This window comes from Lagenorhynchus albirostris, chromosome 10 (assembly GCF_949774975.1).
Source record: "Lagenorhynchus albirostris chromosome 10, mLagAlb1.1, whole genome shotgun sequence".
In the NCBI taxonomy this organism is placed as follows: domain Eukaryota; kingdom Metazoa; phylum Chordata; class Mammalia; order Artiodactyla; family Delphinidae; genus Lagenorhynchus; species Lagenorhynchus albirostris.
This window is the reverse complement of record NC_083104.1, coordinates 1,450,306-1,474,103: the sequence shown is the minus strand read 5'-3', so window position 1 is coordinate 1,474,103 and position 23,798 is coordinate 1,450,306. Positions and strand designations below refer to the sequence as shown.

At 41.8% G+C, this 23,798-nt stretch overlaps 1 protein-coding gene across 4 annotated transcripts in view; it reads right to left on the bottom strand.

Moving 5' to 3' along the window:
* Nucleotides 1-23,384, bottom strand: part of KBTBD12 (kelch repeat and BTB domain containing 12) — a 53,426-nt gene extending 30,042 nt beyond the window's left edge. For 2 of the 4 annotated variants that reach the window (XM_060163855.1, XM_060163858.1), the window contains exons 1-5: nt 23,299-23,365; nt 17,227-17,347; nt 13,981-15,162; nt 9,440-9,710; nt 7,199-7,349 (exon numbers count right to left, since the gene is read on the bottom strand). In XM_060163855.1, coding sequence (XP_060019838.1) covers nt 7,199-7,349; nt 9,440-9,710; nt 13,981-15,050 — 1,492 coding nt within the window. In that variant the 5' untranslated portion in view covers nt 15,051-15,162; nt 17,227-17,347; nt 23,299-23,365. Of the gene's footprint in view, nt 1-7,198; nt 7,350-9,439; nt 9,711-13,980; nt 15,163-17,226; nt 17,348-22,892; nt 23,015-23,298 lie in introns of those variants that run through there. The other 2 variants (XM_060163856.1, XM_060163857.1) reach the window with 2 other exon arrangements.
* Between the last annotated feature and the right edge of the window lie 414 nt (nt 23,385-23,798).

Below are 23,798 nucleotides of genomic sequence, written 5' to 3'. Positions count from 1 at the left end.
CCAACAGGTATTCGTTGAATCAAACTGCAGTATGATAAGAAAACACAGTATCTCTCTGATGGAAAGTATTAGTCTCTCTGACACCCATGTTACTCAATTGAATTGTACCTGTTATTTTAAAAGACTTACTTTCCCCTGAATTTTTTCTCCCTTCAATTCTGAGAAGACTGCTCCTCATTTTCGCTCAGCTCCTAAATAACTGTTTTCACTCAGGAGTCTCTCGATGCTTCTTCTCCCCTCGAGCCCAGGGCTCTTGCTACCTCCTTCTTCCTACTTCTTTCAATGTATAATTTTGAATTTCTACACTATATGTTCTCTCTCAATATGTGTGTTTCCCCTACCCCTTTACATCTTTCTTACCTTAACAGCATGCTTTGTAATTTTAATTTTTAAAAATTTTTTCATTGTGGTAAAAAACCTTAACATGAGATTTACCGTCTTAACAAAATTTTAAGTGCAGTATTGTTCCTTTTTTTTTGCTGTGGTGTGAGGTAATGGGCTGAACACATTTGATGGAAAGTTCATCTTTCCCCACTGAAATTGCCCTGACACCTTTGTCAAAAATCAACTGAGTAAAAATGTAAAAATTTATTACAGAACTCTTATTTCTGTTCCATTGATATATATGTCTGCCATTGGTTTTATACCACTATAGCTCGATTACTGTAACTCTAGGTTTTAAAAATGGGTTAAATAAGTCCTCAAACTTTCTTCTTTTTCACAATTGTTTTGGCTATTCTAGGTTCCTTGCATTTACACATAATTTTAGGACCAGCTTGTCAACTTTAAAAAACAATGAATCTATAGATCAATTTGGGGAATATTGCTATCTTAACAATATTGAGTCTTCAAATCCATACACAAGGAATATGTCTCTATATATTTAGCTCTTTTTAATTTATTTTTATTTTTTTCAAACAAATGCAGAAGGAACCACTTTTTAAAATTAATTAATTTGTTTATTTATTTGGCTGCATCGCCTCTTAGTTGTGGCACAGGGGATCTTTGTTGCAGCATGCGGGCTTCTCTAGTTGAGGTGCGCGGGCACCAGAGCGCACAGGCTCAGTAGTTGTGGCGTGTGCGGGCTTAGTTGCCCCGCGGCGTGTGGGATCTTAGTTCCCCAAACAGGCATAGAAACCACATCCCTTGCATTGGATTCTTAACCATTGGATTTTTAACTACTGGACCACCAGGGAAGTCCCCTATGTAGCTCTTTTTTAACTCTCTTGGGAGTGTTTTATAGTTTTCTGTGTATGATTCTCACACTTTTTGGGTTGAATTTATTCATACATATCTTACTCATTTCGATGTTATTGGGAAGTATTGTTTTTCCAGTTTCATTTTTGGAATGTTCATTGCTAGCACATATAAATACAAATAAATTTTAAAAATTTATTTATTTATTTGGTTGCGCCAGGTCTTAGTTGTGGCTCGTGGGCTCCTTAGTTGCAGCTTGCCTCCTCCTTAGTTGTGGCATGTGGGCTCCTTAGTTGCTGCACGTGGGCTCCTCAGTTGTGGCATGCATGTGGGATCTACTTCCCTGGCCAGGGATCACACCCGGGACCCCTGCATTGGGAGCATGGAATCTTAAGCACTGTGCCACCAGGGAAATCCCACAATTAATTTTGTATGCTGAGTTTGTATCCTGTGACTTTGGCTAAAATTAATGATTAGTTCTAGTATTCTTTCTTTTTTGCTTTCTTTCTTTGACTTCCTTCCTTTCTCTCCCTCTCCCTCTCTCTCTCTTTCTTTTCTTGTAGCTTTCTTAGAATTTTCTACATGTAGGATTATATGATTTGTGAATAGAGACTATTAAACTCTTCCTTTCCAATCTGTATGGCTTAATTTCTTTTTATTGCCTTATTGCACTGGGTAAAACCTCTGTTTCAATGTTAATAGGAGCAGCAAGAACAGGCACCTGTCAGTTGTTCCTGATCTTAGAAATAAGAGCTGACTTTCACCACTACATACCATAGCTGTAGTCTTTTCATAGGTACCTTTTAATAAGTTGAGGAAATTCCCTTCTAGTCCTAATTTGTTGAGAATTTTTATTATGATAGGGGGTTGGATTTTGTTAAAGGCTTTTTCTTTTTTAAAAATATTTATTTTATATTGGAGTACAGTTGATTAACAATGTTGTGTTAGTTTCAGGTGTACAGCAGAGTGCTTCAGTTATACATATACGATATCTGTTCTTTTTCAAATTCTTTTTCCATTTAGGTTGTTACATAATGTTGAGCAGAGTTCCCTGTGCTATATAGTAGGTCCTTCTTGGTTATCCATTTTAAATATAGCAGGGTGTACCTGTCAATCCCAAACTCCCTAACTATCCCTCCCCCTCCCCCTTCCCCCTGGTAACCATGAGTTCGTTCTCTAAGTCTGTGATGTTTCTGTTTTGTAAATAATTTCAAGTCAAATGCTTTTTCTACATCTATTAGATGATCATTTGGTTTTTGTTCTATATTAATATGGTTTACTATATTAATTGAGTTTTTAAAATTAAAGCCACCTTGCATTCCTGCACTCCTGGGATAAATTCCACTTGGTCATGATATTATATATAATAATATTTTATGTTGCTGGATTCAGTTCTTTCATTTTTTTATTAAGAATTTTTGATGACATAATCATTTTTTATGTTGTTAGACTCAGTTGCTAATTGTTTCTTTTTTTAAAATTAACTAATTATTTTTGGCTGTGTTGGGTCTTCGTTGCTGTGCACGGGCTTTCTCTAGTTGTGCCGAGAGGGGGCTACTCATTGCGGTGGCTTCTCTTGTTGCGGAGCACGGCTCTAGGCACGCAGGCTTCAGTAGTTGTGGCTCACGGGCTCTGGAGCGCAGGCTCAGTAGTTGTGGCGCATGGGCTTCGTTGCTCCGCAGGATGTGGGATCTTCCCGGACCAGGGATCGAACCCATGTGCTCTGCATTGGCAGGCGGATTCTTAACCACTGTGCCACCAAGGAAGCCCTCTACTGCCTTCTTGCCTCCACTATTTCTGATAAGTCACTGGCTGAGCGTATTATTGTTCCCCTCTATGTGACGTCATTCTTTTCTTGCTGCTTTTAAGAATTTTCTGGGGACTTCCCTGGTGACACAGTGGTTAAGAATCTGCCTGCCAATGCAGGGGACATGGGTTTGATCCCTGGTCCAAGAAGGTTCCACATGCCGTGGAGCAACTGAGCCTGTGCACCACAACTACTGAGCCTGCGCTCTAGAGCCTGCGAGCCACAACTACTGAAGCCCGTGCGCCTGGAGTCCGTGCTCCACAACAAGGGAAACCACCACAATGAGAAGCCTGTACAACGCAACAAAGAGTAGCCCCCGAGGCTTCCCTGGTGGCGCATGGTTGAGAGTCCGCCTGCCGATGCAGGGGAGACGGGTTCGTGCCCCGGTCCAGGAAGATCCCACATGCCGCGGAGCGGCTGGGCCCGTGAGCCATGGCTGCTGAGCCTGCGCGTCCGGAGCCTGTGCTCCGCAACAGGAGAGGCCACAACAGTGAGAGGCACGCGTACCGCAAAAAAGAGTAGCCCCCGTTTGCCACAACTAGAGAAGGCCTGTGCGCAGCAACAAAGACCCAATGCAGACAAACATAAATTCATTAATTAATTTTAAAAAAAGGATTTTCTGTCTTTCAGTATTTTGTCTATGATGTGTTATGGTGAGGATCTCTGTGACGTTATCTTACTTGGGATTTGATGAGCTTCTTGGAACTGTAGATTAATGTTTTTCCATCAAGTTTGAGAAGTTTTTGACAAATATTCATTTGAAAAGAGATTTCCTGCCCCTTTCCCTCTCTCCTTTCAGGATCCCCATTATACCTATATTGGTAGCTTTCATGTTATTCCATATGTCTCTGAGGCTCTGCTAATTTTTCTTCAATTTTTTTCCCCTCTCTTCTTCAGATTATATAATTTCTATTGATCTATTTCAAGTTCACAGATTCTTTCTTCAGACTTCTCAAATCTGCTCTTATTCTAGGATTTCCCTAGAAGATCTCTCTTACATTTCCGGCTAGTTTTCTTATCTGCTGCTGTCCCAACCAGGACTAAAAGCTCAAGCTTAGGAGAGCTGCAGGCTTTTTCCATTTGCCACTCTGAGTGTGGGTTTTCCACCCTCTGCTCCCAAACATATCAGACCCCTTTGGCAAACAAAGCTGCTAGGATTCACAGCTAGTCCCACTCCAGTAGAACTACCACGCTGAATGCTCTGGGCTGCAAGTCGGGGCAGTCTCAGGCCAGGATGTCACAGGCTGCCTGAAGACTGACTTCAAGTTCAGCAGTTTCGAGAAATTAAGCTCTTCTCAAATTGTTGTTTATCTTTGGTTGATTTCCAGAGATCTGAAATTGTTGTTTTTGACAAACTTATCTGTCTTTATAGTTGCTTTTTGGGGAGGGGATGTCTCCCTTCTCACTTCTCCATTGCTAGAAGTCTCCTGCTTTCACTTAGATTCTGGCCCACTGAGTGTCTACTGCCATAACAGTTCTTAGTTCGGGGATTTTAAACACGTTTCACCTAACATTTTTTGGTATTTTCAGTGGGAGGATCAGTCTAGATATCTAGTCGGCCATACAGAGAGAGTTAATACTTTCAGTTTTTTATGATCATTAAATGAAACTTTTTATGTAAAGAATTAAGCAAAGTGTCTGTAACACGAAGGGCTCAAAGAACTTTAGTTATAACATCTGAATACTTGTATTGTAGGGATTTTACATACATTATTTTATTTAATCATATCTCTAAGAGGCAGGCATTCAAATTTTGATATTACCCCCCCCCAAAAAAAAAAGATTTACTAGACAAAAAAAAGATTTACTAGACTAGGGCCATACCAGGTAGTAAATGATGGAGTCAGGGTCTGGTGCCTTCCCCCCTTGGTCCTGCTCCCTCCATGGTGAAGAAGATTTCCGTGGTTGCTCTTTTGGGGTGGCCTGTAGACTATCTAGGAGATCATAAGGAATTAAATCCAGCACAGGTATTAGGGAGAGGGCTCATTGCTGTACTAGTTGGCAGTGACTCCAGTCACAGTGGGACACATAGAAATTCCCAAAAGCAGACAGGGCTTTTGCTAAGACAGTTAACACATGAGTGCATGGTACCTGTGTGAGTCATCGAGAAGGTTTTAGGGCTCTGTATGATATTTGCCCACATTCCAATTATATTTGCAATGAACAATTAAATCTGAACTAAGTGTACCACAAAAATACCTAAACAACTGAAATTCATTCCATTTAAAAGCTTTATACGTATACTTGGGAGTTAAGTAGCAAACGTTGGGAAACTGGAACCTTTTGGATTCAATCTGCCAAGACGGTAAAATTATTTGAGAGACTGTGAATCTGGTCCCCAGCCCTGAATATCCAGAAACTATATTTGATGCTGCTGCAAAAGACTTTCTAACTGATGTCCCCACTGACATTTTCTTCTCACCTTTGACGCGTTCCTTATATCCTGACCTTGGCAACCTTCCTCAGACATTCTCTCATCATGTTTCTGTGCACTTTCTCACTGCTCCCTCTTGTTCTCCTAATTCTTCATCCACCAGCCGTTGTAAGCTGCTCCCATGCACGTGTCCAACTCTCAGCCCCACCCGTCCCTACTCTTGTGGGCTCATTCACTCATCCTTCTCGCATCCTCTACTCCTAGCATCTCCTTCTCACCTCCGAACCTCTGCTTCTGCCTTTCTTTCTACTGTACTCCCCACCCTTCCCCAGCGCCTCCTTTCTTGGAGCACGCTCTTTCCTCTATTTCTCTTACCCACATCTTACAGGTCCTCTAAAAATCTACTCCCTTCCATTCACTCAGTGGACGTTTGTTCATGCTGTGAAGCGTGAGCTCCAAAGGGTGTCTTGGGTGTCCTTTCCAGGCAATTTACAAAAAGATGACACTATCAGTTGTATTCCACGTTTAGCCTAGTTGTGGCTCCACAGTGGGGGAATCTCATTTTGCTTCAATTGACACATCATTTTTTCCCACTTTTGACTGCCTCCAACTTTAATATAATAAGTGGATCAGCACTTCACTCCTGAGTTATACCTCCATGCCACGTAATCGATCCTAGTTTAGATGTTATCTCTACTGGGCCTATGACACTGCATAAGGTTATAACGAAAGTAACGAATATATACCCAGAGGAAAAACTCAGTTATAATCACAAGTGAGCCTCATAACTGAGGCAGTCATAAATTATGTTGCATAATGTTCTTGTTCTTAAAATCATAGAACTATTAATGTTTGAGTGCGTTAATTATTTGCTTCAGGCTGTGCAGGCAGCCAAGAGATAACGGCTTCCCTTTAGTTTAAAAAAAAAAAAATGCTGCTCAAGTGCTTGGTTTGCTTTCAGCCCATATTTCTTTTTTTGGCCATCTTTTTGTTACCCAGCATCTTCCCCGTGTTGTTTTTGCCAGTTATGCATCAATGCAGATGGGACGAAATAAAGAATTGGCATCGCCATCATTTTACCAGTCCACTCAGCCTCCTGTCTCAACCTCTTTCTTCCCATACTCGTGGGAAAGTGATGGAGGGGTGGGAAGCGAGGTGACAGAGGGTGACGTTAGGGAGCGGGACGGGGATTAGACGAGCAAAGGACTTAATAGAAGGAGTGGGAAGGGTGGGGAGACACAGAGGATGTTCAGAGTCACTTTAACCCACATTAGTGGGAACAAACCAGTCTTTCACCAGTCCCTAGTGGGGGGTGCAGGACCACACATATTCATGCCAGAGAAAAGAAAAAAATGCATTCGGGTAAAAAATTACTTAATAACCTCTGTAGAAGTTTGGTGGGTGAGGCAACACAAAGAGGACTGGTATCTGTGGCATCGTCTTACGTCTGCTGCCTTTCTCTTCTGTTAGTACAGAGAATCAGTTGGTTGCAAAAGCCCACGTTTCATCGGCTGAAGGCAGCCAAAGGCTTACTGCCTTTTCACCATATTTTACTTGGTGGGTATAGAAGGATGTATCACTACTGTTCTTGCATTCCAAGCGACTTAAATATTTGATAAAAATAACTTTGCTTTCAACAAGTCAATAGACTTTCATTTAATCTTACCTGAGTGTGCTCTAGAAATTAAGAAACAAAAGAGAATTGGGGGCTAGTTGTGTATATAGTTGAACTGAAATGCAAGAGGAAGGGAGAATATTTCATTTTCACTGAGGCAAACTGCTAAGAAAAGAGGAGTTACACTCTTTTAGCTTCTTCTTACCCAGAACATAAATCTCACTGTTGACCACAGCTGTGCTGAATCGGTACTTTGAGTACTTCATGGGTGCCTGCTCTGTCCATAGATCTTGGCTGGGGTCATACTTCAGCAACTTGTTGCTTAATCGATCAGGTTCTTCGTCAGGAAGATCCATCTGTGTGAAATTATGACAGCCAGTATAATAACGTACCACTTAGAGATCTTCGTGAGTACCTGAATGCAATTAATCAAAGCAGACAGCCAAGGAGATAAATAGAGGTTAACCGTAGTGAGTCATACCCACAAACACACCAAATCCCATGACTTGGGGATATAAGTACACTGTCAGTATCGGAGGAATTTATATTCTACGATAATGGGGCTAAGGTGTTGGGTTATAGCAAACAATCTGTGATCTGAGCAGTGAGGCAATACATACAGCATTTTTTTTAAAAAATGAAGCACTGCAAAGCCTTAAAAACGAAACCAAGCTTTTTTGAATAGTATTTAAAGTATAATTTTATTTTACCAAGCTTTATAGTGGCGGATTAAATAATATTTGTGAGAAACTAATTTTAATAATTTATAAAGCATTTTTCTTTATAATATTTTTCTAATCCAAGTGGAACAAAATTACAAAAACATTTGAGTGTTTTAGTAATGAGAGTATTTTTATACCATAATATAGGAGTGGTCTGAATTTAATTTTAAAGATACATGGATTAATAGAAATTATTTGCAATTATTTTTATGTATTTATTTTATGTACGTATATATATATATATATATTTATTTTTTTTTAATGACTAGGGAAAGTAGAAGTTGAATACACACAGATGTATGTAGCTTTTCCTACTCCTGAACTTGAGGTGAAGTAATATTTTTTGTCTACAATGTGTTAGGACCTTCTATGACTTCAAGCTAAAGATGCTTAGGTGTCTTTTGCTTTTTGTTTTGGATGAAGGTGTTCAACAGAGAAATAATTTCCAAACTTATGAAAGTTGTATGCAGTTAGTTTTAGCTCAGGGTTATAATCACTGTAGTGCAATCACTACCCCATGCTTTCTTGCAGTTTAATGTATTGTATTCGGTACAGACTAGCAAAAGCTTTCGTTATGCAGTAAATACTGACGTGTTTGAAGACATTATAAATTAGGAAATACTGACTTTATTGTTTTAATTTTCCTTCTAATTTAAGTATTTAATATTTGCTTTAGTGGAAAAAAGCAAAGAAAAGCTTTTCTTTGGAGCATATTCATGCAAAATTAACTATGTAAATGAATAGTTCTGAAAAAGCTTTATTACAAATAATTTGTCAGGTTTCAGCTACTAACTGCGATTAAATCTAAGCTACTTTTTGATACATAGCATGAATTTTAAAATGTATTAAATGTGACGTTTGTTATTAAAACAAGTATGATATACCATAAAAGGCAAAATTTAAGCTTATGAAATGATTTAAAAAGCACCAGTTTTATCATGAAGCAAATCTGGTGAAAGAAGAAATCACATAGGCTAAAATAAAATTAGTTTATGTCATGGGGACAGAAAATGAGCTGGTAAGATTAATCTTTATTAGAAAGACTGGTTGGCCAGGGCAGAAGGCAGCTGGAGTGAAACTTCTGTGAGAGCCCCAAGGCGCTCGGAGGGACACGCAAGAGAAGAGAAAGGGCCTCTGTGGTCCCACTCCACTGACTTCTCCATCCTGTCTTGCGTCCCTTCTCTGGGTTTCAAGACAGTCTCTGGTTTCTCTATCTGCTGATGCCCAGCAAAGACATGAAGAGGTTAAAATTGCAATATACTTTTGTGGAAATGGTTGTGCCATCACAGGATGAACATTCTGGTTTCCCACTTAGAGTAAGAACTTTAATATGAAAAAGACCTAAGAATCCTTGCCTCAGGTCATACAGCTGTAAAGCAGAGAGAAGTGGGATGAGGATCCAGCTTCTTTGCCTCCTACTTAGATGCTCCTTACAGATAACCCCTCAGCATAAGCATCCTTCATAGTCAGCAAGGATGGGAAGGGTTATGAAGAACACAGCACAAATACTGAATGAAGTCATGCCTATGAATAACACTTTAAAATTCATTCTCCTGAGCTGCTTTAACACTTTAAAATCTTCCATTTAATATTCTATAACATAAAAGGCATTTTACCGGAATGTGAGTCATACTCTTTTAGTATTCAACAACTACAACATTTTTCAACAGAGCGGCCAGACTCAGCACAGCCATGCCAGTTAGGTACACAGGAAATTTCTTAACCTGAGGGGTCCAGCCTCCAATCACGTAAAGTTTATTATTCACTGTTACTACAGCATGACACGCCAACTGTAGTGGAAGGGGGGACACCCTTTTCCAAGTGTCCCTTTCTACAGAGTACTTATCAACACAGTTTGTAATAAGATACTGGTTTTTAATTTTCATCTGTCCTCCTATAACATAGAGGTCGTTATGGATGGTGCCCAGAGCGTAGAGCTCTCGAAATTCTGTTGTGCATAACTTTTCCCAAAACTGGTTTCCTCTATCATGATACCTGTAAGTTAACAGAGAAAGAACCCAGAATTAGATGTAATATAAAAACAACTTGCCAAAAAAACACACTTGTTTCTTTTCCAACAAAAACCGATATGATTTGGTTTTTCTAATTGGAGAAGAAAAAACCATTAAGATAGTGATACAGGTTTGTGTTTTTTGGGGAAAAGAAATGCTGAACAAAATATAATGTACACAGAAACAGTCAACCACACCCACCTAGAGAATTCTGGAAAAAAACAATGTATTGAAAAAGTATAGATTATCCAGGGACTAGCCTTCATTTCCTAATTCTGGGAAAGAAAATTAAAAATAGGAAAGTCTTGGGCTTCCCTGGTGGCGCAGTGGTTGAGAGTCTGCCTGCTAATGCAGAGGACACGGGTTCGAGCCCTGGTCTGGGAGGATCCCACATGCTGCGGAGCAACTGAGCCCGTGAGCCACAGCCGCTGAGCCTGCGCGTCCGGAGCCTGTGCTCTGCAACGAGAGGCCGCGATGGTGAGAGGCCCGCGCACCGCGATGGGGAGTGGCCCCCGCTTGCCACAACTAGAGAAAGCTCTCACACAGAAACGAAGACCCAACACAGCAAAAATAAATAAATTACTAAAAATAGGAAAGTCTTTCAGCAAGTCATTTGCTAAAAGAGAATATGTAAAAATAAACATAAAAAATGTCTTATTCTGTTGACTAGAAGTTTCATTTTAATACTACATTAAAGAAATGTGTTTAGAGCAGAAAATCTGGAAATATTTAAATTCAGATTTCTAATGGGATGATGCAGGATATATAGAATTTTAAGGATTGTTCTTGTGGTTCTAACTGGCTTAGAACAGAGTCAAGAGCATGCTACTGTATAAAAACCCACCTGTAGGTGTCTGCTGGGCATTTCTCAACTGTTTTAATCTACTAGGTATGGTAATATCAGTAATTTCTACCACAAATAATTATGTTGGTCTGAGAAGAGTCTTGGGAGAAGAGCAGGGACACTAGGTGATATGGTCTCTCAACACCTCCTAGAGTCCAACACATTAAGTAATTATCTGAGTGTGTGCATGTGTGTGCGTGTGTGTGTGTGTGTGTGTGTGTGTGTAGCATTACATGGTCACCAAGTGGATGAGTCTGTGCCCATCTTCTGTCTTGCCTCTTGACAATGGCAAGTCTATTTTCTCGAATCATGATCAGGACACATAGTCTAGGACAAAAGTACCCATGGGGACAGTGGGATAAAATATGTGAAATTATTTCTGTCCTAGAAAATCCAGAAAGTATAATTGGAATTCAAAACTAAAACAAAACAAAAAACAAAAACCAGAATAAATATGGAAAATAAGAAAAAAAATTTGTTGTTTGGAAACAAATTTTGCATCAGACATGTGACAGTTAATCGTATTACAGAAGTTTTCCCCATTGTTCTAGGCCAACTCTTATGGAAACCAAAGTCCCTAGCAGCACAGGTGATATTTTCACCACTATTTTTAATTGTTCTGGATTTTAGAGGGGAAGGGACAATAAGGTGTCTACAGGTGGGGGCTACTGAAGCAAAGACAATGAATATATAAATAGAACTAAAAAATGGGTTTTGGTTTTCTGAGGCACGTTTTAAGAAAATAGGCCAGGAACAAAATAAATCCCACGAAGGATGGGAAGTACATGTTTGCTGGACAACTTGCTAATTGGATTTTTGTTTTAACATTTTGAATTAAAAATGGGGAGAGAAAATGCCCAGATGAAACTATAAAACTTATTATTTCGATATGACATAAAGAAGAAAATAATAGTGGCAAAAGCATTCAGTGTTCACAGAGGTTGACAGTTTAAAGACAACACTTACATCCTCAGCTGTTTGTCTACCAAAGTACGAGAGTTAAAAGAGATGGAAAGGTGTATTTTTTAAAAAAAGAAACAACCTGCTATAATGCTAATCTACTTCCTCTTTTAAGTCAAAAAGAAATATATCTGCATGGAAATGTGTAAACTACAGAGTAGAGGCACGCTGAAGAGCATCTTGGCAAAGGAAATTGGGGTAAGGAGCAGAGATGATGTGGCAGGAGTGGACCAAAGACAGTGACCTCGGGTGGTACTGTCAGACCTTAACTATGCAGACAGCACTGGGAGTCTCATGTAAGCCTCAAGCAGTGCTTCTGATAATCTCTTTATTTGCCTTGCTGACAGTTTCACTATTGTGAGAAGTGAGGAGGGCAACTGATAGTTTTACCCTAATTCTGACCAACGTGGAAGAGCTGTTGGTGATGGGAACCGGCATGAGTTCAAGACAGGAAAGAAGGGAAACGCGGGGTGTGTAGTTAGACACGCATAAAAAGGGAAGCAGGCATTCAAAAACAGTTAAGAGGAAAGACTTTCAAGGATGAAAACACACTTTGAGAGGGTTGGACGTTTGTTAACAATTAACTCTGATGGCAGAATTGTGGACTATCCTTATTTTATTTTTTAAATTTTATTTATTTTATTTTTGGCTGCATTGGGTCTTCGTTGCTGCACACGGGCTTTCTCTAGTTGCGTCAAGCGGGGGCTACTCTTCATGGCAGTGCGTGGGCTTCTCATTGCGGCGGCTTCTCTTGCTGCGGAGCATGAACTCTAGGCGCGCGGGCTTCAGTAGTTGTGACTCGCGGGCTCTAGAGCTCAGGCTCAGTAGTTGTGGTGCACAGGCTTAGTTGCTCCGTGGCATGTGGGATCTTCCCGGACCAGGGCTCAAACCCATATGCCCTGCATTGGCAGGTGTATTCTTAACCACTGCGCCACCGGGGAAGCCCTGCACTACCTTTAAGAGGAAGAAAATAGGTATCTAAAGAACCTGAGGTTCTGGTACAGGAGGCTCTAAGGTGAAAAGAAGGGCACCCAGCCAAGAGCAAGTAGGAAACAAATGTCAGGGACCCAGAGGATCCGTCCCAGGAGAAACAGGCCCCCTTTCCCACAAGCACCTGAGGGCCTGTACCTGTTGCTGCTCAGTGACAGCTCTGTCACCGCAGGCAGAGGGCCAGTCACTATCCAGGGCTTGTGTTCCCGCCCCCACTTCTGGGAAGAAGGGACACTTGCTCAACGTGTGAAGGTGACAGCAGGACGGGCCGAGAGCCTGAAGCACATACTGCAATGAGGAGAGACGACAGGAAAATAGCAGACCTCTCATTCCTTCTCTGTCCCCACTTTGCTGTCGAGAATCACTTACCGACTGAAAAGTCTGAGAAACCGTGCTACGCGGCCCAGAGAGGGGAGGGAGTGCAAGGAGAGCTCAAGGACCTACACGTACAACTCTTATTCACCCAGGTAGATTTAAGGGTTGAATTCTTGCTGAGTAACAGGAAACAAATCTTTCTGTCCTCACACACAACACCTAGACATACACTGCTTCTTAGCAGATACTCCTGTTCCTCTTACAGTTCTAGGGTTGAAGAATTCTTAGGCTACAAACATTTTACACTATTAGAGGTTTAGCAAAGACCCACTCATTAAGGGTACAGAATGAAGGACTTCCCTGGTGGCGCGGTGGTTAAGAACCCGTCTGCCAATGCAGGGGACACAGGTTCAAGCCTTGGTCCGGGAAGATCTCACATGCTGTGGAGCAACTAAGCCCGTGCGCCACAACTACTGAGCCTGCGCTCTAGGGCCTGTGAGCCACAGCTACTGAGCCCACGTGCCACGACTACTGAAGCCTGCATGCCTAGAGCCCATGCTCTGCAACAAAGAGAAGCCACCGCAATGAGAAGCCCACACACCACAATGAAGAGTAGCCCCCCGCTCGCCACGAGTAGAGAAAGCCCACGTGCAGCAATGAAGACCCAACACAGCCAAAAAAAAAAAAAAAAGTACAGAATGAAAACTGACAGATAAATAGTACTTTTTGGTCAAGAAGAAAAATTACTTATTACTCTGAATTGTGAACTAATAAAAGTCAGTTCAAAGGCGTCAGTGTTAATAAACTTTTCTTCTTGTTAAAAGTTATATTCAGCTCTTCAAAAACAAAGCAATTATAGCATATGAATAGTGAAAGCTAAGAGTGAAAATATACAAAGGAATCAAAGTATATACATCTAACTTATGCAGATTCAACTATATGTTCTTAATAATGAAAGGGAGAGAAAAATAATTTTAAAATGTGGATGATTTCATTATGAATTTTACATCTATGTAAAATACATGATTACAGGGTAATTCTGACTGCACATAATTTAAGATGTGATCACTCAGAAGTACTTCGGCTGCTAATGTCAAAGCAAGATAATTGAAACAAAGTTACAAGTATATGGCTAGATACAAACCTGTAGATTTCAACATTCTTGCTCTTTTGTCTGGAGAGTTTAGAGGCACTTGCTTCTCCAGCCACAATGATAGTGTTGTTTTCCATGACAACACCAGTACACACAGTGCCTAAACCCTCCCCATACTTGGGAGAGGAGATGAAATAGGTCTTGCGCAATGCAGGATCATAGCAAAAACTGGCATCTCCGTAGTTCCTGTGTCTCGACCTGATTCCTGAAGAATTGGTGCCAATGCACAGCAAAAGGCTGGTAGTCTCCATGCCATAACGAAGATTGAGAGAGTGCTGTTGAGGGGTCTTGATGGCTTTGAATGCGTTTTGAATGATGTCAATGCAATTTGCATCACACAGAAGCATTGTGTTCCTTTTCAGGGCTTGTCTTAAAAAAGAAGGATTCACCAGTTGCAGCCTAACTTGCTTCAGAAGTTCCACAAGGTGCTCTGTGCGCAGTTCTCGGTTATGATTTACCCATCTCAGAACTAGGTCCAGAATGCTCTCCTCTCTGGATATGTTCAGGTCATCTGATTTAATAAGCGTCAGAAGTTGGTGCACTTCAGTTTCTAGTATCTCGTCATGTAAGCTCACCTCAGCAAAGTGCTGATATAAATACTTCTTCGATTGATCAGCTAAATCCTCAGCTCCAATCTGCTTTGCAAAATGATAGATACCCAAACAGTTCGAGGCATCCATATGGTCCATCATATACTTCTGACACACACTGAAGACTTCCTCCATCTGCATAAAATAGGCGGCCATAGCCACAGTCTGTACATTGGCATTACTGATCTCCAGAGCCGCATGGTACATATAATTTAATATCACCGACACGCTTTCTGCTGTGATGTCATAAAGTACGACTTCCCTCTGAGTACACTCAAGTAGTCCACAGGTAAACATCGCTTTGAAATAAGGACTAAATGCAGCCAGGACCAGCCTGTGGCAAGGGAATTTCTCCCCTTCTGCGATGAGTACAACATCAATCATCTCTGCTAGTTCTTTCATGTTCTTAATTTTATTCAGTAAATTCAAGCTGTGTTGGTATTTTTCTTTTCCCTCAGTCTTGCACTCCATGGTGTCCTCTCCAGTGTTTCTAAGTAAGTCTTCTTTAAATGTAGCTCGATTCTTGAGGTCCTGTTTACATGTCTTATTACTCACCAAGCCACAGAGATGTCATGTAACATTCCTGAAGGAAAGAAAAGAGGGAGTTTTCTTCTAAGAAAAAAAATTCTCTGTAATTTAAATATGCAGCTTTAGTTGTAAGAAGTATTTATAAGTAAATATTATTCATTCCAAGCAGAGTAGTTTAACATTAAGACAGCTACTTTGGTATCTAAAAATAACGTCGTTGGTTGTAAAATTAAAAACAGGAAATTATTAAGCACTAACAATATTTTCCTAATTGGCGGCAGAGATTTTTCTAGCAGAGGCTGGAAAGTCCTCCCTCCCAAGGTGAACGAAGAGAAAAGGGATAAGATGAGCACCTTTCTCATTTACAATTCCAGTTACCAAATTCAGCTGACCCACAGATGGAGGATACAGAGGCATTAGGAAGCATCCTCTCTGAGGAGGTGCAACATCACTGAAAAGGTTATGTGCACCGTCCCCCAAAATGCACCCAAGTGCTATCAGCACCAGTCTGAAAAATCACAAGGGAGGGGGTCTTGTAGGCTGGCTGAAAAAAAAGTCCACTAAAATTCTGCTCAAACTTTGCTATGTGGCAAATAATTCAAAACAGTGCTTTGGAAAGCGCAACCAAATACGTGCTGATGTGAGAATTCACAATACTTGAAACTTGCAAGTAAATCATCCTAATCTTAGAAAACACACAAAAGTCCTCCCGTTTCTCTGCCCCTCCTGCTTGGCTTCTCTCTCTTCCCTGTCTCACAGAGGCAGAGGTGGAATCACTTCTTGCCTGAAAAAGCACTAGTCTAATTAAAAATCTCTTTAAGCTGGTTGTCTCAGCTTCCCCTTCCCCCGGGAACTGCAAACAGGATGTTTCAAGGAAGCTAATTAGCTCTTTGGATTTAAAGAACACTCCTAGAGCCAGAAGCCTTAACGGGAGGAGCAGATCTCAATCTCTGTCACCCTGTCCAGGTCTAATGCGGCTGTAAATCCCAGCAGCGAGAATAAACCTCGATGGTAGAAAAGTCAGCACGAGGAGCTCAGAAAGGCAGGGAGGTGATAATTTCAACACTGTGAAAGCAAAATCTGTCAGCCGTGAAGCTTATAAGTCTTCTAAATTTCTGTGATCCTGTAAAGGATTAGAAATCTCATATGTCTCAATGAGACTTGGCACTTTTTCAGTGTTGAATTAAAGTTCATTTCAGGAAACAAATGTTAAGCATGATAGGAATGTTTAATTATATAATGGCAACTGTAAGACCTAAAAATCGCTGTGCTGAAGGGTGTGGAATCATAACAAGTAGCCAGTCTTGGAACCCGTATACTTGAAAGAGAAATAAAAGCCTCCTCGCCGGATTTTCTGGCGTTAATGGCTCAGTTTTATTTCAGTGAGAACTTAAGACTTTCTATGCAAGTGTTTGCAGGTTAAAAGTGAACGGTTGCTTTTTCGCTTTATTTGTTTTAGATTTTTACAAAGAGAATCCAATTATGGGTAATTAAGAGGTCATTATATTTCTAAATTCTCCTACAACACATTATGACTAGCCCAAATCATATTATGTAGGCTTCTTTACACATAAACACATCAGTCAACTTTATAGATGACAGCTGTTACTTCAAACTAAAACACGGTAAAAGCTTTCTTATAAGGAAATAAATATTTTAAAATGTCTATTCCATTTGTACTGATATACAAGAATCCGTCAAAGGGTACCAGTACCCACAATGCTAGAAGGCCAAGGGCAGCTTCCAGATCGGATCACGTGATCTAACACAATGCAGATAGTTCAGAGTCATTAGTTCTTGATGTTGCTGGAAAGAAACCAGACGCCGGGGACCCAAATGTTAGGACCACAACCTAGGATTTTGTATCTTTAAGGCAGGAACCAAGCTACCCTCGTTGAACTTTTTGGCATAGGGCTAGTTTAATGAAAACGTAAGTGGCATTAGTTTCAAAGAGAGGTTAAAAATGAAATACTTAGTACATTATGGACTGGTTTTCTCGATAAACATGTTATAGGTAATATCTTATACACAGCTCTATAGTGGACAATTTTGGCTTTCTCCCCACATGCAGCCTGCCTTTCCTTGGTGCCACTGGGGTGGGACTGACTCCCGTTCTTACCACTGAGACTGGTTCAGGGGCTGGTGGGAGACCTGAGATTGGCCCGATTGGAGTGAAGCTCAGTCTCTGGTTCACTGGTTGGGGGTGTCCACGTGTTACAAAGATGAGAGGTCTGGATCCACTGTAGCCGTGTCCCGATAGCCAGCATGAGGACAAAGCCAGTATAGGAAAGAAGGCAGAGATTTCAGAGCAGTGGAGCTTGAAACATGCCTTATATCTGTGTTTTTCAGTTTTGAGAGAGACCATTCCCCTCATTGTTTAAGCCAGTTTGAGTTGGGAGTGCTGGTCCTGGCACTCAGGAGTCCTCACTAGTGTAAGTGGCATTTGCAAAAATACTGAGACAAGGTTGCTTAAGGTAACTGCAATTAGATATTGTATAAAGTTTCACTTTAGGTATATTCTTGTATTCTCTATTAGTACACTGTCAAGTGAAAGAACTGTAGAAACTTCTAATTATGCGCATTTCTCCTTGATAGAAGGCAGAATTACCTAAGTCAGCTCTTCTGAGTTTACCTCTTCTCATTAAATGGCTACACCATTTTACAAGCACACGAACTGAGTTTTGAGCCCAGTTCCATCTGACTCCAAAGTCTGCACTCTTAATCACTCCCTCTAGAGCAAGCACCAAACTAGGGCCAGAGAGAAAATATCTCAGGCTTTGTAGGGTTTCTGCCTTAACAATTCAGCTCTGCCGTTGCCATGCAGAAGCAGCCATAGATGATACGTAAACAAATGAGCATCGCTCTGTGCCAAAAAGTTTGTTTTGCGGATACTGAAACTTGAACTTCATACATTTTCACATCTTCTTTTGATTTTAAAAAGCCATTTAAAATTATAAAATTCATTCTTGCTCATGGGTGATATAAAACAGGCAACGGGGCAACAACTCGTGTGCCACTGTCATAAATAAATCCACTTTCTAGATTATGTCTGGTGCCTAATCTCCAATTCTCTGCTTAACTCCAGATGAAGAGTTTTGAGAAGGGGAACAGTCAAATTCCTATTTTAAAAGGATCATCTGGTGTCCCCAAGATTCCCAAAGATAAATCAATTTCTTGAATAAATACTTTACTTGGGTACAGTTTCTCTGCCCCAAACGCTGGCTTCAGCAACAAAAAATACTTTTAAAAAGGAAATAACTGTTTCGAACATTCAGAAGAAACATTTATGAATTTTTTAGTTGGGCACATATATTTGTGTCCCTTCCTTCTAATTGCCTTTTATAAAACTCTTGAGAGCTACTCTAATTGCTGTGGATTTACAGACCAAATGAATTTACTGGTGTAAATCCTGAGAGATAACTGGTCAGTTACATTAGCCACCATGCTTCAGCAAGCATTCTCAGCATTGTTCCTTGTATACGTAAGGTACACAGAAGATGCTGGCATTGCAGATGGGGCTTTGAAGTGAGACGGTCCTGGGCCTGAATCTCAGTTTAGCCACTGCTTTCTGTCATCCCAAAATTATGTAACGTTTCTTTTTTAATTTATTTATTATTATTATTTTTTTATTTGTTGGCTGCGTTGGGCCTTTGTTGCCGTGCGCGAGCTCTCTCTAGTTGCAGTGAACGGGGGCTACTCTTTGTTGTGTTGTGTGGGCTTCTCATTGTGGTGGCTTCTCTTGTTGCAAAGCATGGGCTCTAGGTGCCCGGTCTTCAGTAGTTGCAGCACGTGGGCTCAGTAGTTGTGGCTCGTGGGCTCTGGAGGACAGGCTCAGTAGTTGTGGCTTGCGGGCTGTAGAGCTCAGGCTCAGTAGTTGTGGTGCACAGGCTTAGTTGCTCCGCGGCATGTGGGATCTTCCCTGACCAGGGCTTGAACCTGTGTCCCCTGCACTGGCAGGCAGATTCTTAACCACTGCACCACCAGGGAAGTCCCATAAAATTGTGTAACCTTACTGAACCTTGGTTTCTGCATGTGTAAATTGGGGTTACTGTATATAAATAAAGTAGTTGGATCAGTCTTTTGTATCCAAGTGCTCACAGTGGGGTAGCGGAGAGTACCTCAGAGGTTTGGAACGTGGGCTTTGACTTGGGTTCCTGAGACCTGGGTTCTGATACCTCGCTCTACCATTTACAACGTGAGCAAGTTTCTTAGCCTCTTTTTGATTCCTTGCTTGGAATTAGTTTTGAGAATTATATAAGAATAGCTGGGAGAATTAAATAAGGCCATGCATATATAACATGTAATTTGCTTGGTAAAGCCGAAACTGGATACACCTGTACAAACATTTTTTGAATAAAAATGTTTGGGTTCATATACAAACTGCTTGTGGGTACAGACACAGCTCACAAATAAAAGAGAGCTGACAGCAACTTTTTCTTGTAATGAGGGCCCAGAGGGCATTCTCCTTTCATCAGCAAAATAAAACCGTATAAATGTTCTCAGTGATACCAATAGGAAGTTATTCTCTGCTCCAATTTATAGAAGACTGAATTGTGCAGTCATATTAATAGTACCCATAATAATGGAGAAAAAATGAGTAGCAAAAATAAATATAAATCACAAGAATAAAGCCTAATTACTTTGCAAATCCAAAATGCAGTTTTACCCATGTCCAGTATACTTAGTGTTAAGAAATGGATTCCTATAAATTTTAATGTGGGGCTTCCCTGGTGGCGCAGTGGTTAAGAATCCGCCTGCCAACGCAGGGGACATGGGTTCGAGCCCTGGTCCGGGAAGATCCCACATGCCTCGGAGCAACTAAGCCCGTGTGCCACAACTACTGAGGCTGCACTCTAGAGCCCACAAGTCACAACTACTGAGCCCATGTGCCTAGAGCTTGTGCTCCTCAACAAGAGAAGCCACTGCAATGAGAAGCCCGCTCACCACAACAAAGAGTAGCCCCTGCTCGCCACAACTAGAGAAAGCCCGAGCACAGCAACGAAGACCCAACACAGCCAATAGATAACTAAATAAATAAATTTATTTAAAAAATAAAATAAAATTTAAAGTGGCATAAAAATGTTAGTTTACTTAAACTACCAATGTTTTGTTTTTACAGTGTTTAATTTTATAATCTTTATATTATCTTTAAAGTTGCTACTTTTTCTAAATACTGATTGATACATGACCATGACTCCATGTTTTGCTGAAGTTAAAACTAGTTTAAATTCATAGCAGCACTGTTTGAAATAGTAAAAATTTGGAAATAACCTAAATATTCATTAACAGGAGAACAGATAGACTGTAGCATATTCACTCAAGAGAATATTGTACAGGAAAAAAAAAAGAGAAAAAAAGGAATGAACTAGAGCTACATGTATCGACATGGATGAATTTCACAAACATCAATGTGTGAAAAAGACTAAAAAGAATAGGTGCTGCCCGCCACTGATATCTTCTGTAAAATATGCAAAACAATACTATATATTCTAATAGAGTAAATGTAGGTGATATATTATGACAAAATAAATATAAATGGTGAATCTGGTAAAGGGTCTATGGGAGTGTTTTGTCCTACTGTTAGAACTTTCCTGTAAGTTTGAAATTATATCAAACTAAAAAGTTGAAAGAATTGTATATTCTTTAAGGGCATGTACAACTGTAGTGGAATATAAAGAAAGGTAATTCTAAACACCAGGTTCGGGACAGTGGTTGCTTTCAGGGGGCTTGGAAGCGAGGGCACACAGCTGGAGGAGGGTGACAAGGAGTTTCAGTTGCGTAATCAATGTGCGGCTTCATCAGCTGTATGGCAGGAACCCGATAACATACTTTATTATTCATTAGGCCTTTTTGCACATCTTAAATATTGCATAAACTAAGTTTAAAAGTAAAAATTGTATTAACATTAGAGTAACTTATAACTCTGAAAACCTAACCTATTGGGTTGGCCAAAAGTTTTGTTTGGGTTTTTCCATAACATCAAAACCCGAACGAACTTTTGGGCCAGCCCCATACAGTGTAAACCACATCAGTGCGTGTACATATATAGAGAGAGACAGACAGACAGGCAGACAGGATACGTAGATACATTGAGAATTTTCCTTTTAACCTGTCAAAGTGTAGTCAGCCCAACTTATGAGTCATTGGAAAATACAGATTCTTACAACTGCTTCTCCAGTCTTAATGAGAACTGCTCTGGGAGAAAGGCAGAAACAATTCCTACTTGTGGTTCGGTGGGAAAAGAAGTTACTGGATTCCAGAATCAGTGTATACATTTTTTTCCCGTAGAAATGTTCAGTATGTGAGTAGGTCATAATATGAAGTGATAGAGTTGATCAACAGCAAAGCCTTGAATTTTATCGATGAAAAAATCTGAAGACCTGAGAAATGACTTGGTTAGGGTCCTACATTCCAGCCCAAAACCCCCTTCAACAGATTTTGGTTGGCACGCCAAGGAATGTCAACATGACGTCAATGATGTCTCAGTTCCAACACTTAAAACACAGCCCTTCTGTAAGTTGGTGACTCTCATGTATGAAATCATTACCCCACGTTTAAAAAATACCTCAAGCCTATTTGCACCAGCACTACCCGTCCTCCAGACATTAGGAGGCCCTTCCTAACCTGGCACCTCCCAGCCCTTACTACCCTATCTCTGGACTTTCCCTCCTCATATTTTCCAATCTCTTAGTAGTACTTAACCACTCACTATTCTAATGCTATGTGGCTACACATGTTGTTCCCTGTGTCTGGAATATTCTTCACCTGCTTCCACCTGAAAAAATGTAACTGGCTCTTCAAAATTCAGCCCAGACGTCACTTCCTCAGTGAAGCCTTCTCTGCCCTTCCTTGCTTGTACCTTGAACACGGTGGTTATTGCACCGCTGTTACTGCAATTTATTTACGAATTCGCCCTCCTCGCCTTTCACTGATGCGCATATTGAGGGTAGGGGGTCAGGTCTTAACCCTTTCTGTATTCTTAGCGTCTGTCTGTGACAGTGCCTCGCACAGAACAGTTGCTCAAGACGGTTTGTGCAATTAAACGAATGCTTTGCTTAGTCCTAAATTACAAGTTCATAACTTTTTTTCTTTTAGGTTTTATACATGTTATTAACCACTGTCTTGAAGATATTTTGATTCTTCAAGCTGCTATCGGTTTGTCCAAGTCAAATAAATCACCCAGAATCATTAACTTGATTTCCTTGCCTACAGCCTGACACATTCTGACACCCACTTCTCCCATCCTCAAAATTAATTCCCCGTCACCACTGCGCTCAGGAATTTGGTCCCCATTCTTAGAGAACTGAAGCCAGAGATAGCAAATTGGCTGCTCGGACTTTTTTTTTTGTAAATTAATTGTCAACACGCAGCGCTGAAACATTCCAGCATCTATTGAAAAAAAAAAATGCAAGCTAGGGCAACAGTGGGTTTTTAATTCCCATGGCGACGACCACCAGCAGGACGTGAGTAGCCCCACCTCTCAGATGGCACACCTCCTCCCCATTCCCAGCCCCCCCCCCCCGCCCTAATGCAGACCTGAGAGTCAGTCCTCATTTATAATTTCTCTCACCCCTGCCCCTTTAGTTCTCCTACAGCATTTACCTTGGTGACCCCTGGCTTTCCCCATTACTCCCCACACCCTAGTTTGCTTCAGCATCACCATCTTGTACAGACCCTGGCTGAAAATGGCTCAGGACACCTGCCGCACCCTGAATGCACTCCGAGTCTCCCCGGAGCTTTGGAAAATACTGGATTTTTTGCAAAGTAATAATCCGCTCCACACACCTGGCTTTTAATGACGGCCAGGATGGAGATAAAGCTAAATAAGGCAAGCTTCCTTTTTCCTTTCCTTTGAAGAGCTGACGTTCTGCATTCTTACCAGAGCCTTTAACATGCATCGAGTTCGTTAGTTACTCTTAAGAATCCCGCGGGGGTGGGGGGGTGGGAAACGCAGGGCGATTAGACTCCTAGGTCTACAGTTCAGAGAGCGGATCCTGTCGAGTGCCGGGCACTCTTCTCGGTTCCAGGAGGACCCCGGGACGGGCAGACACAGGCGCCCCCTCCACGGCCGCCAGGGCCGGCGAGGGCAGTCCAGGACCAGGCGGTCAGGGGCGCGGGGCTGCACGCGTGGCGGGGGCGCAGGTGCCGAGGGGCCTCGGGTGGTCCCCGCGGCCCGGTCACCGTTACTTACGGGGCTACCTCGACGGGAGGCGCGGCCGCACTTGCTCCGCAGGGGCCGCCGCAATGGCGCCGCGACCCGGCCTGGGGCGCCTGACCTGCTGGCGCTGCCCAATATGGGCAGAGCCGGCGAGCGATATAAATAGACGGCGCGGGGAGGAGGCGCGGGCGCCCGCGGGCAGGAGGCGGCCTGGCAGCTCCGCGGGCGGACGCTTGCTCGCCCTCCGCGCCCACCCTCCCGCTCTGGGCTGCAGGGACTACGCGCCGCAGCGCCTGCGTGTGTGTGTACATGTGTACACGTGTGTACAGGTGTGTGCACACGTGTGTGTACAGTGCGTGCGCAGGTGTAGGGCATCCGTGCCTGAGGCTTCATGCTCAGCACCCGTGGGCACGGGAGGGCGGGATTCCAGCAGTTGCCACAAACTCATTTTTTGGGTCCTTAGTGACTGTTCTGGCCTGAAGGGCTGGGAGCACTGTGGCCTGTGCCCATCACACAGTGCTCACCCTACAGAG